Source organism: Thermobia domestica, chromosome 11 (assembly GCF_964235325.1).
Source record: "Thermobia domestica chromosome 11, izTheDome1.hap1.1, whole genome shotgun sequence".
NCBI classification, from domain to species: domain Eukaryota; kingdom Metazoa; phylum Arthropoda; class Insecta; order Zygentoma; family Lepismatidae; genus Thermobia; species Thermobia domestica.
Genome location: NC_137464.1, coordinates 214,932,631 through 214,952,623, shown reverse-complemented (window position 1 = coordinate 214,952,623; position 19,993 = coordinate 214,932,631). Strand labels below are relative to the sequence as shown.

Sequence of the window (19,993 nt, the reverse complement as noted above, 5' to 3'; positions counted from 1 at the left end):
TTTTTTTCGTTAAAAGCTATTAATATCATAGAACTTGATCAAAGTTAATTTTATAAAGATATGAAAATAAATCCCTTTGCTTTCACTTTTAGTTATTTATGATCAATTGTGTTTCACTGCGCTACTTTTTTACTTCTATATATGAATTCACAAACTATGAGTTCTATATGATACAATAAGAGTTTCATTCGCTGAGTATTCTATTCAAAATGAACAATAAATTTACTAAAACTAACATATTCGATACTAGTTTAACTCTTGTTTTAGTACTTTTCAATCTCAAGATCTGACAACACTAGTATGAATATTTTGTTAAGTTTAAGCTGTTGCATTTTCACTGAACGTTTTGCGGTCTTTTGATCGAGCCTAGGTACACGTGAACACCACAAATTTAAGTGTTAGTGTATTGTTCATATTAACCAATGAGTGAGTGGAGTTACAACAAAAACTTCCAAAATTCATGGCTCTCCGATAAAGAATTTAGCAAATGAATTAAAGAAGTGAGGAATAAGAGTGAAAAATAATACTGAAACGTTATAAAATGCATTTAAGTGCCCATAAAACTGATTTAAGCAAACATGTTTCCTTGGAAATAAGAAAAGTCACTCATTTTATACTATCACCGTCTGCCCAGTTTATTGCATACTCCAGTTCTACTACTCCTAACATAGGATGAAGCTTGCCACTACACACCAACGCCAACAGTCCAAAACCGTGGTCGCTGCCTAATCGTTGCCAACTGTGACATCTCACATATTTCCAACTCCAGGCTCTTTCGTTAAATCGTATAGCTGCAAAATAATTCATTTTTATGTTTGGGTTACAAATAGTTGAAATCCTCTACTTTTAAAATACAACCTCGCTACTTTTCAATCTTCAGATCTGACAACACTGTACTCATTTAACATATTTCAAGTTTTCTCTTTATGTGTACACTAACCTTCGGCTAGCTGAAGACGTTTCCCCCAAACCCCCGCATTTGTCGTCTTACGTCCTCCCACTTTTCATATCCTTAACATATCTCTAATCTTAAGGGATTTCGAGATATGTCAATCTTATTAGACCAATTGCAACACCAATCTTTTCTCTCCCCTCCTAAGGGGAACATCAAAAAAGACTAAAGCACGTCTTTGATTAATATGCCTCTACTCTTAAGTGATTTCGAGATATGGCCATGCTATTGTAAAAACTATAACTCTTTTTCTTCCTCTACCAACTTTTCTTCTCTTCTAAATGAAACATCAAAAAACGATGAAACACGTCTTTAATTATTTTAAATTGAAAGCCCAAACACCAATTTTCATGCTTCTAACCTAAAGGGATTTCGAGGTAAGGCCATCTTATTTAACAATTAAATCTACTATTGCAAAAAAAGGACCTGAATCCATTTTTTTTATAGGTTTGAGGTATTGAAAAACAACTATTTAAATCTCTTCAATGGAAATCTTTCTGCATTCAACCTATTATTTAACGTTGGGTTTGCAATGTTGTGAAATCTTCGACTCTCATCTTTTCTATACAAAAAAGTTGTGTATACCCCTCGAGAATCTGAAAATGTTCATAAATCAATTGCATACAAAATAGATTCAGGTCCTGTACAAACCAGTCAGCTTTCACCCATTGAACTATAATAGTACCTTTTTAGTAATAGGCTAGTCGAGAAAGCGTTACCCCCCACAGCGAACGCGGCCTAGGTGGCTACACGGTAATTTTAGTTTCACCAGAGTTGTAAATCATACTATGAGCCAGTCAGGGTTTCCAGGTCTTTTCTTTTCATTTCCCGCGCCAGAAGTGTAGAATGAGAATGAACTGCTTCAGTTGGTTTCTTGTGAGAAGATATGAAGGTTATCGAAGAAGTATTGGTGTCAGTTGCAGTTTCTTCTTATGTAAAGAAAAAAAGACGCAGAGGAAACTAAGTACAGACAAAGTAAACGACCAAAACAGCTTACTTTATCTTAATCAAACTTGGAAAACAATTCAGTTGGTGTTAGATTGTTGCTTTTTCAATTTATTCCTACATCCATATTAATCTGTGTATCTGTATAAATAGGATGTGTATGTATGTTAGGAATGGTATACAGACGAGATGAAACTCAATACACTCTCGGTCTCGTCTCGAGTCGAAAAACATCGTATTAGTCTCGGTCTCGTTTCCATCAATATATGGAGCTCCTTCGTGATTAAGCGGTAAGCGTGCGTGTCTTTGGCGTGGTAGACCTGGATTCGATTCTAGGCAGGAGGTTATGTGGTTAGGGTCCCACGTTGAGCTGTAGTTCACGTCTGATGTAGCCTCACTGATATAGTCGAAAGAGACGGAGCAAGAGGCATTTTTTTCTAAGATATCCTCTGTATCGAAAACAAATATTAGACCCCAATCAATAAATTCCAACATTTACACTACTTTATACTTTACTAGCTATGCACGTGCCGGATTCGAATCCTGTGGGAGATCATTGAAAAGTTTCAGCGCATAAAGGCTGTTTAGATTCCACCTTAAACTGTAGGTTCACATCTTGTATAGCTTCGGTGCTGAAAGGACCGCTAAATTCCAAGCCACCAAGTATAAAATTTACATCATGATATTTTTAACCAATTCTCTGATTAATCTTTTAATTTTTTTCTTCTCATGATTTAGGCTAATTCTGAAATTCCTACTCTCTACCAATTTTAGCACCTTATTTTCAGTTTCAGAACAAAGTTGATAAAACACGAGCAGTTGCAGTTAAAATAAATAAATAAAATAAAATAAAATAAACATATCTTTCCCAGGAATATTTCTAAGCTGCATGGAAAGAAATGTCTGGAAACTGAAACATTATGTGTTTGTTTTACAAAACTAAATTTCGAAATAATTTGGCAACGTAGTTTTTCGGTCATTTCAAAGACTGGAAAGAGAATAAGATGTATTGAATCCCAATTTAAAATTATGATCTTTGCTGTTTAAAACATTTTCGATATACCTAAGTATCAACCTATTAGAGGTGGCATTTTCCGCCTTTCTCTTGTGAACACATCTATTGCTTAGACCATCTAAGAGCAATTGTTCCATCATCTAACATATCCACCCCATAAAATGCCGCATAGCCGGCCCTGGCCCTTTCGGGCTGTTGCGCCTTAAGGTTTGGTATATATTAGGTATATTGGAAGTTGGCACAACTGTAACAAAGTATTTATTATTATTATTATTATTATTATTATTATTATTATTATTATTATTATTATTATTATTATTATTATTATTATTATTATTATTATTATCATTATTATTATTATTCATAGTGAACGTACAATTTAGCTCGATGTAGCTCTACTTAACGTATTAAATGAAATCATAAAATAAGAATATTCTTACCTTCTTCATTCTGAGAATTCCGTTCCATTCCCTCCTAGTCTGGAACAAATATCGCAGCCACTTCTCTCCACATTTTTATTTTTAAGTCACGATTCATGTAGTTCGGATCTCTTAAATCATATAGGCATGGCCTATTTTGTATTTCGATTATAAACGCCTCTGTGTTACACACACTCACCATGATTGGAGATGTACACAGGACACGTTTCCAAACACAACTGAAAATTTCTCTTTGTGATTACACTTGTGGTTATCTGTTTGGGGGTGGAGTTCGAGCTTCGGAGATAGGGGCTCAAATTCAAGTTACAGTGAAACCTGTCAACTTGGCCACCTCTCTAAGTTGACCACCTGCTTATCTTGGCCTAGTTCGTCTTGAACCTGCATTTTCCCATAAGACATTCGTTACTTACTACTCTATAAGTTGGCCACCTGTCTATCTTGGAAGTTGGCCACACTGAAGCAATGTTTACCCTATGATGATAATGATAAATTCACCTGCGTATCTTGGCCACGAAAAATACAGTTTTGTTATTTTTCTTAACTCTTTCGAGGGGCCGCGGTGGCTCAGTGGTAGAGCGTTCACCACTGGTGCTTGGGGTCTCGGGTTCGATCCCAGCCCTCGCCAAGTGAACTTTGTGGTGGACAAACACCGTGTGCGTGGGTTTTCTCGGGGTTCTCCCGTTTCCTCCCACTTTCTTCATTCCACCATTTCATTCATTACTCATCCTCACCCTCTCCTTTAGTCTAACCGGCATAACCATGGGACGTAAAACTCAAAGATTAACTCTTTCGAATTCCCATATGAGAGGCAGATGTTCTGTATTTTTGACTGGACACAAAGAAGCATAGATTCGCACAATTTGTTCTTGGAGGTCAATGGCCAGAACACTACCCTCATAAAAGGGTGGTGAAGGAAGATGTGAATAAGAAAAAGCACGTACAGGAATTCAGGAAATGGTTGTACGTATTTGTTTACCCTGTCCGTTTTGGTAAAACCATTAGCTATATCGGCTCCTTTCATCAGTGGGAAGCTTTAGTAATTCCGGAAAATTCTCAAGGTTAAAGCTCAATTGCCATTTATTGGCACCTGACTGCATGTCAAAAGGTAGCGGTAGTGATGAGCGCAAGAGTCTTGGTCTTGCAGTTTTTGCAAGAGTCTTGCATGCAAGACCAAGACCAAGACCAAGACCAAGACCAGGAATCCCGATGCAAGACCAAGACCAAGACCAAGGGGTGCAAGACCAAGACCAAGACCAAGACCATACCTGCAAGACCAAGACCAAGACCAAGAGTCTTGCACAAGTACGGTACTACTCGATTTTTTATAGAATGTAAAAAGAAAGGGGAAAAATCATTACATCTTTCACGTGAACTTCTTGGCTCCAGTAAAAATACCGCTGGAGTGAATGTGTTCCCAGTAGTTTATGCAATCCATGTGAGTCGATCTGCTCCTGTAACATATAGTTACAGTATGTCGTTTTTTAAATCTTTTGTTCACGAGACGACCGACAGCATAATTCTATGAATTGTTACAAGCTATAGGTAATAACTTCAGTGTCTGATTTACTTTGGTCATCATTTGACCATTCACGACGGCCCATAATTGGATTTGGGGAAATCATACGAAGAATAGTTGTGTCCATAAGAAGCGGATAAGCAAAAATAAACTAGAGCATGTTATGGACACGGTAGCTCAGTGGCAGAACGTTCACCTCTGGTACATGGGGCCCTGGTTCGATCGCAGCTTGCGCTATGTGAGCTTCTTTGGTGAACAAACACCCTATGCGTGTGTTTTCCCGTTTCCTCGTACTTTCTTCATTCCACCATTTCTCATCATCACTGTTTCCCTTAGCCTCAGTGTAATCGTGGGACGTTAAAGTAGATATTTCATTTCATTTCAAAACATATTAGTGGTGCTCTTCTTCCAAAACTAAAGAAATGTAGTATTGAACATCAGCAATTCCGTACACCATAGGTGCCGACTACATGGGTATGGCCTTGGCTCTAGGTTCAAGCAACCGTTGTAAATGTTTAATGTGTACTTATAAAATTAATATTGAAATAACATTTTCATGACATTGACAAAAACTTAGCGCATGTTACCGCAAGTTTGATTTCATAGGTGGATGCTTATACGTTGAATAATTGTTTATCAATATAACTTATAGCCCCCTTAGGTATACGGCATATCTAGGATTCAACGATATAACATTATAAAACAATAAATAATCTATATTCACAACTGAGAGTGATTTCGTACTTATTTCAAATAACTTGAAGTTTGATGCCGTTATTATGTATTTCTAATGTAGGTCAAAAGTATTTATATAAATTGAGTTTACACAAAAGACATAGACAGTTGAGTCGTTTTCAGTTTTCACTCAAATTATTCTAAAATGTTGGGGCCGCGGTGGCTCAGTGGTAGAGCGTTCAGCTCTGGTGTTTGGGGTCCCCGCCAAGTGAACTTTGTGGTGGACAAACACCGTGTGCGTGGGTTTCCTCGGGGTTCTCCCGTTTCCTCCCACTTTCTTCTTTCCACCATTTTCATTCATTTTTCATCATAACCGTCTCCTTTAGCCTAGCCGGCATAATCGTGGGACGTAAAACTCACAAATTTAATTTCATTTCATATTCTAAAATATTAAGAGGTTTAATTATTATTTTAATTTTTCTCTCTTTTTTGGTCAATATTGCAAAACATATCATCATCGTCATAATAATAGCTATTCTGCCATTATTGGCAGGTCACTTGCTGCAGCTGAGAAGCTTCGATGACTGTGGCCCTCAGCTAGTCTCTTCGTCTTAACGTAGCAATTTTCTGTCTTAATATCTTTCTTCAACTACAATCTCCTTCGTCCCCTCCCTCTAGCACGTCCCTCATAATACAGTTCCTCCTCAGCCAATGTCCTCCTCTTAATTACATCTAAAATTCTTATTTTCTGCCCTACTGCTACTATTTCTAAAACCTTCGCATTCGTTTTCCGTTCAACGCAGCTGATTCTCTCCTTTTTTCTCCATGCCCACATTTCGAAAGTCTAATTGTTTTATCGTTTTTTGCGTAATGTCATTGTTTCTGCCCCATACAGTACATATTAGAATCAGTAAAACAAAATTTCAATATTTAATTGGGAGCTTGTTCAATACAAAGATGAGCTAATCGTGGTTGGAAAGAAAAAAATCTGACGCCTTTAGAGTGTAAAAATAATTTTGCAATTTATGGTATTTCACTAATCTATGCCGTCTTGGTTTTCTTTCATGCGTCTCACTGTCAGGGGTAGCCTCCCCAGTTTGGGAACCAGTGGAGTATTGGATCTGTTAAAACATATAAAAATATTACGAAATCTTGTGATTTATCTTATAAGTAGTGAAGCGTGATCACCCATTGAAAAAAAAAGTAAAGGTCATCGCCTATGTTGCATAGTATCATCACACATACACGAAGGTAAAATATATTACATTTAGAAACATACATTGTATTTCCCTCACTATTGACGCAATGTAGGAATTATTATCCCATATATCCAGAGTAAAATTTACTTATGAAAATCATAGATTTCTTAAAAGCAAAACTTGCAAGACTCTTGCAAGCGAGACCAAGACTGGGTGTGCAAGACCAAGACCAAGACCAAGACTAGGTGTGCAAGACCAAGACCAAGACCAAGACCAAGGGTTCCAGTGCAAGACCAAGACCAAGACCGCATGTGCAAGACCAAGACCAAGACCAAGACCACCCGGGTCTTGGTCTTGGTCTTGCATTTGCTCATCACTAGGTAGCGGAGGTTTTGAGATATGAATTCCCTCAAGATTTTCTCAAAACATCTTTTGCTCCGAGGGAAACACTTCTAGCTCATTAACAAGAGGTTGTTAACTACAATATTAGAATGTGCATATCTGCCAAAAAGAATAAAGCAAATACGTCTAGAATGAACCACCATTCAGTAACAGCTGAAAAGAAGTCATATAAATTGCATATGAATTTCTCAATTTATAACTTAGCTTTTCTTGTTTTCAATCTGAATAACTCAATGTGCTATAATATCAATTTCAATAAACTGCGTACATACACTTCTATTTCATGGTTGTTTGTGTTATTGTGTTTCCAATCCGAATAATCCAATGTACCAGACTAGTTTTCAGGAAGAGAAAGGTATGCATATATATTAAACATAGTATCAAGAGCGCCGATCCTGGGGGAACCGAGGGGACACGGGCTCCCCAAAACTCATGTGGCCCCTATTTTATTTATGAGTATACAATATTTGGTATAATTTGAGTGCAATTTGTCTTAAAATCTTCATATATATACCTTCTGCATCTGAATGCCCCCCCCCCCTTCGCAAATTTACAGACAAATCGGCGCTCTTGCATACTAAAGTAATATTTTCTAGTACTGTATATTTTTATGATCACTCTATATACATTTATAAGTAGCTGTCGTGCCACTGCTTATTAAAATTTTACAATCAAGTAATACTAAAAGTCCTATTCTAAAAATACACAAATCACACTTATTTTCTGTAAGTTGGCCACCTGTCTAAGTTGGCCACTTTTCGATGAAACCGATGGTGGCCAACATAGACAGGTTTCACTGTATTTCGTTGTTTCATCTTTCGACTAAAGCCAAATATTTTGCTTATAGATTACCATGGCACCAGCTAACTGTCAATCAAGTGTATCACGAGAAATCACCGTGTTACATAGATTTTTCTGTGATTAGCTATTTTTCGGAATTTCCTTCTATTTTTGTGAATTTTCTTTTGTTATACACACACATACTTTATAATAGCAGAGTTCCTTCTCTGCAAAAAGCGTCTTCCAAGCAGCTGTTTCTTGCTACAATCCCCTTGCCTGGCAACACGTCTTTCCTTTTTATCCTTCCTTTTGAAATCTTTTAAACAGCAGGCGGTCTATTGTTCCGACCTGCACCAAATACGCTCGAGCCGACGTTTTTTCAGCGATTTTATTGCTTTCGCGTTTATGTTTAGCCGCCCAGTATTTCAAGCATACGCATGAGCAATAAATACGCTTTGCGATCGCTTCAAATAGCCGGGGTGTTACTTTTGGTGCGGGTGATCTAAGGTTTGATGGGAACATTAAGAATTATTTTTTAAAATCTCTTTTAGCCTCCACAGCTCAGTCTTTCTGAATGCATCTCCCTTGCTAATTTTTCATGATGTCCAGGTTACTAGGCCTATAATTAGATTGAGAATCAATGCATTTAATGGTTGGAAATATTGAATATATGTTATGATATTCGCTTACATTTCTTTCCAAAATATTTTGCGGGTATACATTAATTTCTTGGTTTCTATAGTTTATAAATCCTTTATGCTAGTGTCAGTGATGATTTAAGAGGGTAGTCGGCAGAGGGAGGTGGGTGGGGCGAATTCTCCCTCTTCGGTGCTACGAAATCCCCCGGGGTGTATTTTCCATCGTGTTCAACGTGGGTTCCAGTCAGTGTTTCTTCCAGGCATGTTTTTTTGGCGGCACTGCCTCCCGGAGCTCTGAGAGTGCTTCCCCCGAAGGAGACCAAAATAATACATCTATAATATAATAACAAATAGAATAGTATCAGCAGTGTCCCGGGAATGCTAAGTGTGCTCTCCCGGAACATTTTTTTCTGGAAGAAACACTGGTTCCAGTATTTCCACAGTACTATATTCACCAATGTGTATTGAAAGTCCCTCCCGGCGGAAATCTGAAATCATCTCTGGCCAGTGCTATTCACCGATCTTTCAGGACCATCCTGTATGTGAAGTTTCGATAATTTCAACAGTTATACAGCCATTATATTGTAATTTTACGTATAACGACAAACATACTTGACCTTGTATATCGTAGGCCTACATTTTGCTAAATAGCCAAGCAATAAAAATGACCTTGAGCGTAACCAAACATGAAAACGTAATAATATAAAAACGACATCGTTTTGGCTTTAATAAAGAATCAAACGGAAGTGAATACAAAACATCTTTAAGAAATGGATTGAACAAAGTATTCAGTGAGTAAATACAGGTGCTTCTGTTACGCAATATTCTGCCCGAGCCCAATCGTTTCTACTTGAGTGCACAAGCATCTCCTCAGGCTGTCATTTTGCAATAAACGTATATTTAACTAAAAACAGTTTTGTGATTTTTAAATTATTATTATTATTATTCCACTGTCCGCAATCGACAATGATGAGCACTTATGGCCTAGCACACACGCACACTGAGGACAAGAAAGGAAAACAATCTATCGATTTTTTTTCTATAATTTCTGTCTATAAAAAAGCCCTCACTGACTGGTCAACGCCTAGGCCAAACCGCTTAAGCTAGAAACTTGAAATTTTGACAGTGCATAGGATTTCTGACGTAAGGTACCACTAAGGAAAGATTCCTGAAAGTTGAACGGGCAAGAGGGGAACACGAATATCAATTATTATAGTAAAGTGTTCATCTTCGAATTTCTGAAGTGTAGAGATATAACATTTGATATATGGGCTGCCCATTTAAAAGAATTAGACACGTGTTCTAGAGGTTTTTTTTTTTATATTTCACCTAGAAGGAAAAAAAGGCGGGGATAAAAAGGGTAAAGTTACAGTTGTTATAACGGGATGACCATATCTTGAAATCTTTCAAGATTAGAAACATGAAATTTGGTATTTAAACTTTGCATTTAAACTAATAAAAGACATGTTTCGGCGTTTTTTTAATATTTCTCCTACAAGGAAAGGAAAAGGTGGGTAGAAAAAGAGTGGGGTTGCAATTGTTAAAAGAAGATGGTCATATCTCGAAATCTCTTAAGATTAACCCGGGAACGGTCGACAGGTGAGCGCAGCGCTCACCCTGGTTCATGGTAATAAGAAATGGTTTTATATAAACGCATCATAATTTTATTTGCGATTATATTTTAATAATAGTAATAATAATAAATCACAAAATGTCAACATTTAGAAATGTGTTGAAAATAAATCCCGTATAAAGTCATAAACAGCTATAGAAACGATTTTATTGTGAGTGCCGCGCTCACCTATCGACCGCTCGCGTCACAAATCAACAGTCGATCGTTCCCGGGTTAAAGACATGAAAATTTTATATTTAGTTTTTTTTTTTTTTAAATTTAAAATAACTAATTACGTGTTTCAGCTTTTTTTTTTTTTAATGTTTCCCTTAGAAAGGAAGAAAAAAGGCGGAGAATGCAATTGTTATAATAAGATGGCCATATCTTGAAATCCATTAAGATTAGGAACATGTTAATCAAACACATATTTCAATGTGTTTTGATGTTTTACTTAGAAGGGAAGAAGAAAAACGGAAAGAAAAGGGGTGGGAGTTGCACTTTTACAATAAGATGGTCATACATTGAAATTCCTTAGGGTTAGAAACATTTTACGGATATGAGAGATGCGAGTCTGTAGGCTGAACAAATGCGGGGTCTAGGGGCGACGTCCACAGTTATTATAGCTGAAGTCTAGTCAAAAATAAATTTGAAACGGTGCTTTTGCTTTCGTCACGTTATGTATTGCAAGAATTGCTGACAATACTGCAATTAAAATGGATTTACATTTTCGTGAGAAACAGCTAAAATAATATTCTATCTACAGCAAGAACGAAGATGGTTCATTTTATATTTTACATCAAATTTAGATATTTACTAGCTGAAATGCTCATGCTTGACTAAACTTGGGCTTAAATGTAAGCGGGATTGTAACCTATCAGCTTAGCGAGCCTAAAAATTATGGATTCAACACAAATCTCGATCATTTTGGACATTTTATTCTTCACCATTTCTTATCCCCATGCCGATAGGGGGTGAAAATTTGGACTTAGATGACATCGGAAACGTCACTATTAATCTCAACACCCCTGAAAACTATGGATTCGAGTCTAATATCGGTCACTGTCGATTATTTTTTACATGTCACATAATTCCCACTCCTACAAGTGTTACAAGTGTCTAGCCCCCACAGCATTTCTTCACATTGTAAGTCATATGAGTACGTCCACTTGTTTCTAAAAATTAGTTTAGGCTTACATACCGAGTTGTATCTTCCTAACATCAGGAACTCGTGATATACTCTAATTTTGGCATATATATTTTAAAACATCTCTTCCCCTTTTAACTTCTCCTCCCCTCTTAGGATACACATAAAATAAAAGGTATCATTCAAACTTCGGTCTCTTTGATACAATTGCTTAGAAGCATTCCAAGCCAATGGTGTGGATTTGTGTTCGGGATAAACATACAAACATTTTTAAATATAAGATTTCAAACATACATGTAAAAAAAATGTTATTCAGTGTTACAAGCTACGGGTGCTACAGTATCACAAACAAGCATCGATAAAAAAAAACTTTAGAGGCTTCTACATTAGTATAACACAAACGAGATGTGGAAATGCATCTCCAGAGTATCGCCGAATATAGGGTTGTCCTTGTCCCGAATTAGGCGATGTATCCCGAATTTTAAGAATTTTTAGCGTCCCAAATTACACCCAGGAGGGATGCATTATATGGCAAGGTGCCAAATTATGTAAGACACAAAATATTCCTTAAAATTGTAAATTTCCATCCACGATATGTACGTATAATTGTATCCATAAACCTTCTTCGTGTTAGAAACAATGAAATTACTACCAATAAGATAATCCTCCGAGTTTTTTTTTTTTTTTTTTTTGTTTTGTGTTTTTGGTTTATATTTTCATTCATAAATGTACGTATATTTATTTCTATTATTCTTAATTAAATTGTTCCATGTACAAATTTGATTATGAACAACCGGTAATCTGCACATATTCGATAAGTGTCCTGCTTTTGATTTACCGAAAGATGGCAACCAGTAAAAAAGTCTGCTGCTGCCTCCCGAATCAATTGTTCTAAGATTTACATTTGTCGCAAACATCTGCACTGAAAGAAGATCGACACTTTAAGTTTCTTGATGCATGACCTCTGCTGTTCTAAACTGCTCTTAAACACGAAATAGCCACATGGACGATGGCTTTAATAAGGCTTTTTAAAAGAATGGTGGTCTACGTCAGCGACATGAATTTGATGACCTTAATTTATGAGAACTAAAACTTGAAACATAGCATATGGAGAGATCTTGGAATGGGATACGAGTTAGCTATATTTTCTCTTAATGGGATGAGATGTTGTTACTTACAAATAGTAATTGCTTGATTGTAGTTTCTCTTGTATGTTAACTGCATATTGTAAGAGTTAGTCAGTACACAAGTACTACAGTATTTCACAACCAATACCGACCATGATAATCAGTATACTTTTATTAGGCTATGTTTAAATAATGTTTCAAATCCAAGTCATATCCAAGTATAGCCTCCTTTCCACGAGCGGCGCTTCGGTTATCCCAGAATTTCTATTTAACCAAGGCTCCCAGAATTTCCAGAAGATAACGCATTTAACCACCTAATACTGATTTGATATGTTTACTCTCTCTCACGATTTGAATAACAATTGCAGTAAAGAAAATAAGTTCGCTTAGTCGTACTATTAATAAATTCAAAGAGCCAACTGAAAGTCTTTCTTACAAGAGATGGTCACGAAGTGTCGCTTTGAATTGTATAGAAATGTTAGTACCACTTTAAAGATTTCTGGGTGCTAATTTCAAAAACATTTGTTACAATCAACATATTATAATTTTTTAGTAATCATCACACTAGTGGCACAAAACAATCGTCAATACTTACGAACATATTTATGTAGAATAATAATACAGGTGATTCAAAATACTGGGCACACCCTTGTAAATTCGGCTGCAGGGATTGAGATAGGATCTCCGCTATGGCTATTTAGGCTATGACCATCATGGCGGCTATCTTGAAGTCTGCCACCTTGAATTCAAGTTTTTTTTCTATGAGAAGGGAGCCACGTGATATGTGGATAGAAAATCACGAAAAACGCGATAATGGTTTTTATCTAACTTTATTCCTGTAACACTGTAGTGACTTACAGGATACAGTCTTGTTTAAAAAAAAAAACTGCCATCCACATCTCTTTGAAAAGCCTCATATTCTTAACCACAGTTGGAATTAAATCAAACAAAGTTGGATTTTCTTTCACCAATTGACATCTTTATTTAGAGCCAGAGTATTATTAGTATTCCCTGTGTAAGTTTGTCCGAACCTGAACTTTTAAAACAGTAGATGCCCAAGATTTTTTGAACAAGACTACATGTTAATGTGGAAGATCAGCAGATATAGTACATGCGCAATGCTCATTCGATGCCGCAAATCAGGATCCATACTCACACATACGTGTTATGCGCTGTTGCAGTCCACAGATGCAGTTAATTTTGATCTAGTAACAATGGTTTTTACGCACTCCTCTTCTCTCCCATGTAGAAATCCAGAGGCGCCTGGCCTGGAGATTGCTGTGGCTACTCCTTTGACTTACATCTGTTAGTTTAGTGGGGAATGAACTGTTGATACAACCACTGTCGGATATGCACCTTATAGTGTGAAGACATACCGTCATGTTGAAAGTACGTTGGAAACTCACGTTCTGGATTCAGAAATGATGAAACCATCTCTTTGCAGAGAAGGTTCCCATGTCAGTCACTAGTCAAGTACCTTTAATGAACATGGGATCAAAATGTGTGTGTACCCCATATTCCACACCACACCATGAGTTACTGTTGTTGGATTACTGGAGTTAACCTTCCCATTCATCATCGAAGCTATATAAGACATGGACTTAGTTTAAGGTGGAATCTGAACTGCCGTAATGTATCGAAACTTTTCAAGGGCCTCGTACCGGGAATCGAACCCGAGACTTCGTGCAACAAAGGTGTACATGCTAGCCACTAGACCAGCGAAGAAGGCACTGTAAGTTTCTGTTCACTCACATATTTACAAGCATTTGTCCAGTGTGGGTTTTTGTCTTACTAGTATCGATGGTTCTCTTTGCTTATCTCTCGTCTTCTAACAAAGAAAATGCCTCGTCACTGAACATCTCATACGAAAATAGTGGACTAACATAGCATTGATATTGTTCCTGGACGAATTAACAGGACTCTAATCGTCTATCGGAGTCGTTTTTGTTTAGGTGTTCCCTTAATTGCAGCTCGTAGGTTCCACTGATTATACTGCGTGATCCGTACAACTGGATCTTGACTTGTGGCAAAGTTGATAAGTGCTATATGGCTGACTACCGGTTGGGCTCTTGGCAAATGCCATGAACGCAGCAATTGAAGTTTCTTCGTTAAAGCAATCCTCGTATGTCCACTGCGTGACTTGTGAACGGAAAATGTTTTCCTGAATTTGGTTATAATCTTACTCATGGTACACACGGAAAAGAAAGTATTTGACAATTGACAAATTTTCTTTTGCCAATAACTCGGGAACAAATGAATTAATTTGGATCTTTTTGTTGTTATGCATAGGATAGTTATAATTTGATAACTTGCCAAAATCGGTACTGTTATAGGTTAATTTATTGTTGAGTTATTAAGAAAAGAATTTTGTCAACTGAAGAATACTTTCTTTCGTAACTGTACTGTGGGATGAGAGGAGGCGGGGGGGGGGATGTTCTGGATGCTGTGCATTGCACTCGGCCTAATCTCTCGGGTACTGCGTCCATCACTTTATAACAGAATGCCAATGCCATGATGAAGGATTAGTGCAATTCTGGTTCACCTGCGACGAAAAGACGGAGAAGACATTAACATCCTAATTTCCTACATTGGAATGTAAATCACTCTTACAGGAATGAACATATGTAAATGTCGATAACAGATTCGTGTTTTTAGTGATTTTCTAGCCTGAACGTAATAGTGCACTGCCCCTTCCCATTAAAAAAAAGAAAAAAAATCAGTTGAGTTCTAGATGGTCGCCATGATGGCACTATATCCTCTCAGCCTCAGTAAAAGTAGCGCAGATCTCATTATAACAGTGACGACGCCAGTGGGGCCCAGTGGGGCGAGCGCAATCCGCAGGCTAACCCTGCCCTCTAGACATGATGTGCAAAATGCAGAATCGTTTTGACGTATGATTAGCGTCATACTAAAGGACTGACTACTGCAAAAACGTATGTTAGTCGAACTCTTTAGTATAGCACTAATCACGCGTCAGAACGACTCTGCATAAGGCCCGATGTATTTTAATGTAAGTCAAGTAATAAATTATTATCAGACCCTTATCCACGAGTGGGGGCACGGGGTCCGGCCCCGTAAGTTTTTACTGATCCTCCAAAATTTTCACGGTGGGTTTACGAATGAACTATAATATGGTTGGATCGGGCTCCCCCTACATTTTTGGGCTGGCTACGGGCCTGATTATTATTCTTTTTCAGTACTAGAAAAATGGCTGCTTCTCAGAATATCTTTCTCTTCGCTTGTCCCTCTCCTAAAAACTGGCGTTGTCACCACGTCGTAGTACATGCAATTATTTCCAAGTTACAAAGGAGTATCCAGACTTTTGAGTCCGCTTTCGGACCAGTATTGATTTCTATATATAATTCAGGACGGGACATAGAGGGTGACTCTCTCATGTGTGGATAAACACTGGCCCAAGGTATCAACATTAAATTAATGGAACAGTTTCTTTTGAATAAATTCATAAAATTACTATTTACAGCGACACAAAAGTAATGATATGAACAAGGAACATGAATAGGATCTTCTCGAAAAATAGTAATTTTATCCATTATCATTAAATTACACAGGTCTGCAACCAAAACGCTGTTTGCATAAGTTTAGCTGATTTTTAAGCTTCTGGGTGCACCGAAGTCGAAAATGAACCCCTGTTTCTTCCTGGGACAGAAGAATTTTCCCGGGACACGTCAAATTTTTGCACAATCGAAATGTAACGTGGTCCAACAGGTAGCTGGAAATCGCTAAATTGCAAATGCATCACACGAAAATAAAAAAAGAACATGGAAGATTAAATGTATTTATGCTCCCCGAAACATGAAAATACGTGTATATTGGTCCGGATGGGGATCACTGACGCATATCGTAGTGTGTCATGAATGAGAGTACGAGATTACAAAGAAAAACCAAAAACAATAAATCCGTTAATAAAACAAATTTAATAAGATTACATCTTAAATTTTTAAAACAATGGTAAGTAGTTCTGGTTACACTGTTTGTTGCTCAAATACTACGAGTATGCGACATGAAAACTGCGAAAGGTTTTTTTTGTTGGCCCTGATATTAGAAAACTCATATCCGACAGACTTCATCACTTCGATGACTCCAACTCAGAAAGAGGCTTGGGTTGCCTTTATTGTGGTCATCAAAAAGTTTTTGGGAAACCGAAAGGACCCACAGTACAAGGAAATGTTGGAAAAATGTTGCACGCTTTCCGAAAGCTTGGTTTCTCCATGAGCTTAAAAGTCCATTTTCTCAACTCCCACCTTGACTACTTTCTTGACAATATGGGAGCAGTGAGTGAAGAGCAGGGGGAGTGTTTCCATCAAGATATCAAAGAAAAGGAACGACGGTATCAGGGGAACTAGAGTGTTACGATGATGGCAAACTACTGCTGGATGTTGTTTAGGAATCTTCCGGCAGCCACCTACAAAAGGACAAGCTCCAAACGAAGTTTGACCTTAAAAAAAATACGATTTCACAAGCAATCTGATTGAGAGTGTTATTACTTTTTTGTCTTCACGTGTGTGCGTGTTTCAGTGCATTAATTTGTGTTACGCTGTTAATTGTGTTTTTGTAAATCGCATATTTGTGTTCATATTTTTGTTCAACAATGATCACCCATTTGTTCGAAACCCAGACGTCCCAGGACAAAACGTTTACCATTCCTGGATTCAGCGCACCCCAACACATACGAATCAGTTAACTAAACCGAAACAGCTTAGCATTGTTTTATTTTTGCAGACCTGTGTTATTAATGCGTATGGGAACGATTTACGCTCTTGCTTTCTAAACGAAAAGTCCTGGATTCAGGTCCATAAGTTCTAATGTAATTTATTATTGTATTTCAGGTTATGGGAAATAGTGGTAGTGTAACTTTCAGTACCAAAGCGAAAGTGAACCCTAACATGGATGAACCAAATTGTACAACAGGGCTGACTCCACGACAGGTAAAAGCTGTCAGACACACGTGGGACCTAGCACGAAAGAATCTGAAACAACATGGAGTAGATTTGTTATTAATGTAAGATATAATATTATTTCTTGGTGTAAAGTATTAAGGAATCATGTCAAGAAATTGTCAAAATGTATTTTTTTTCTACGAGTAACTAGTAATTTATATTTTCTTTTTTTCTCCATCAGCATCTTTTCAAATTCGACCATAACTCTCCATTATTCAAACTCTAATTTTCTTGAGGTTTTTTTTTTTTATTTTACTTAAGACGGAAGACTACTAAAAATGATAAAAAGGCTAATCATTTTTCTTTTACCGGTTTTTCGTAAGTGAAAGGAGATAATGAAATGTAACTTACTACAGAATAACAGAAAGTTATTAAAATTACACTTTCTGTTTATTTCAAAATAAATACAAATATTATTTAAAAAGTAGTTAACAAAGTGCCAAGACAACATGATAAGTCATCAATTACCGTTGAGTTCATTTTTCTAGTCGCTGCCTTAACCTATATTTTTGAATAAATCATATTCTGGCCAAACTATGAGTTTTATGGATCACAACACTGAAAATTCTTCCCATTCATATTTTCGGGTGTAGAATAACATTATATATTATTGTGATAAGTTGCAATTCAATATCTCTTTTCACTTACGAAAAACGGACAAAAGAAAAAAATGGTTAGCTTTTGCATCATATTTAGTAATCTGCCCCCTTAATACCTTAATAATATGCATCATTCCCTTAACTGTATAGTGAAAACGAAAGAAAAAAACTACTTTTATTGTGCAGTCCTAGTAAGGTACAGTATTTCTAGTTATTTGACTTCCATTTATCATGATTTATTCTTCCTACTAAACAGATATATTTGAGTCAAGAGGATATGAGAAAATTGTAATTATATTTTAAAATAAATGCGTCAGTTGCTAACTCATCACGTGAATCTGTGTATGTTTTACACGCTAAATGAAATTAGCATTCTTATGAATTTTTGGAAACAGGTCAAAACTCCCACAGCCAAAACCCCCACGCTCAAGAAATGTCAAAACGCCCACACAATCGGTCATAACCCCCACACAAATGGGCAAATCCCCCAAATACACAATCGGTCATAACCCCCACAGCCAAAACTCCCACACTCAAGAAATGTCAAAACGCCCACACAATCGGTCATTACTCCCACACAAACGGACAAATCTTCCAAATGCACGAACGGTCATAACTCCCACACAAATGGACAAAACTCCCACACATAGCAATGGTCACAATCCCCACATAAATGGACAAAACCCCCCACACAAATGGACAAAACTCCCACATGCAGAAATTGTCACAAATGCCACACAAATGGACAAAACCCCCACACAATCGGACAAATCTCCCACACTCTGAAATGATCCTGGTTGCATGTCTTGCCCTTGTACTTTTTAATAACATTTTTTATTCCACTTAAACTGATGCTGCAACTATTCTTCTTGCACTGTTTTCTAATGACAGAAACACTAAAGTAGGCGTCATAAAAAGACGCAACAAAGATGTGCAATCATAATCATTTCAGTGTGTGTGGGATTTGTCCGACTGCGTGGGGGTTTTGTCCATTTGTGTGGCAGTTGTGACAATTTCTGCATGTGGGAGTTTTGACTATTTGTGTGGGAGTTTTGTCCATTTATGTGGGGATTATGACCGTTGCTATGTGTGGCTGTTTTGTCCATTTGTGTGGGAGTTATGACCGATTGTGTGGGCGTTTTGACATTTCTTGAGTGTGGGAGTTTTGGCTGTGGGGTTTTTTTTTGACCGTTCGTGCGTTTGGGAGATTTGTCCGTTTGTGTGGGAGTTATGACCGATCATGTGGAAGTTTTGACATTTCTTGAGCGTGTGAGTTTTGGCTGTGGGGGTTTTGACCGTTCGTGTGTTTGGGAGATTTGTCCATTTGAGTGGGAGTTATGACCGATCGTGTGGGCGTTTTGACATTTCTTGAGTGTGGGGGTTTTGGCTGTGGGTTTTTTGACCTAGACCCGAATTTTTTACCACAAAATGTTTGTTGACATCACTGGTATACCTGTTTCTTATCTGAACATGCTGAGAGATAAATTGATGCCTCCAATTGAGAGATTGGGTGAGGGACTTACAGATTGGTCTCAGCAGGATGGGATTCCTGACCATTTTGCTGCAACTGTTAGAGATTGGTTGAATGACAATTTTTCTCACTGGATTGGGAGGTCATGTGGAGTGGTCCCCTCGTTCGCCACTTTTCTCCCCTTAATTTCTTTTTCTGTGCTATGCTGAAAGAGAAAGTTAAACCAGCTGACAAAACGCATTACCAGTCAGTGTCTGAAATAGACGACAATTCAGACCTATTCCATCGAGTTTAACTTAATCTTGCAAAGCGCATCAAATTGTAGATTGAATAGCGCGGAAATCATGTTGAAAATATTATTCATTAAATGTGTTTTTCTCCCATGTGCTCAGACATTATGGACATCCTGTATAAGCATTCCTTGTTACATCAGAAACAAGTGGGATATATTGTTTATACAGGGTGTTTCAAAACAACACCGACAACGTCTGGGAGATGATTCCTGACATCAAGATAAGAT

General features: G+C 37.3%; 1 protein-coding gene across 1 annotated transcript in view; it reads left to right on the top strand.

The window, feature by feature from the left end:
* Positions 1-19,993, top strand: part of glob1 (globin 1) — a 75,686-nt gene that overhangs the window by 14,007 nt on the left and 41,686 nt on the right. The window contains exon 2 of the mRNA XM_081731605.1: positions 17,293-17,465. Coding sequence (XP_081587731.1) covers positions 17,296-17,465 — 170 coding nt within the window. The 5' untranslated portion in view covers positions 17,293-17,295. The remainder of the gene's footprint in view (positions 1-17,292; positions 17,466-19,993) is intronic.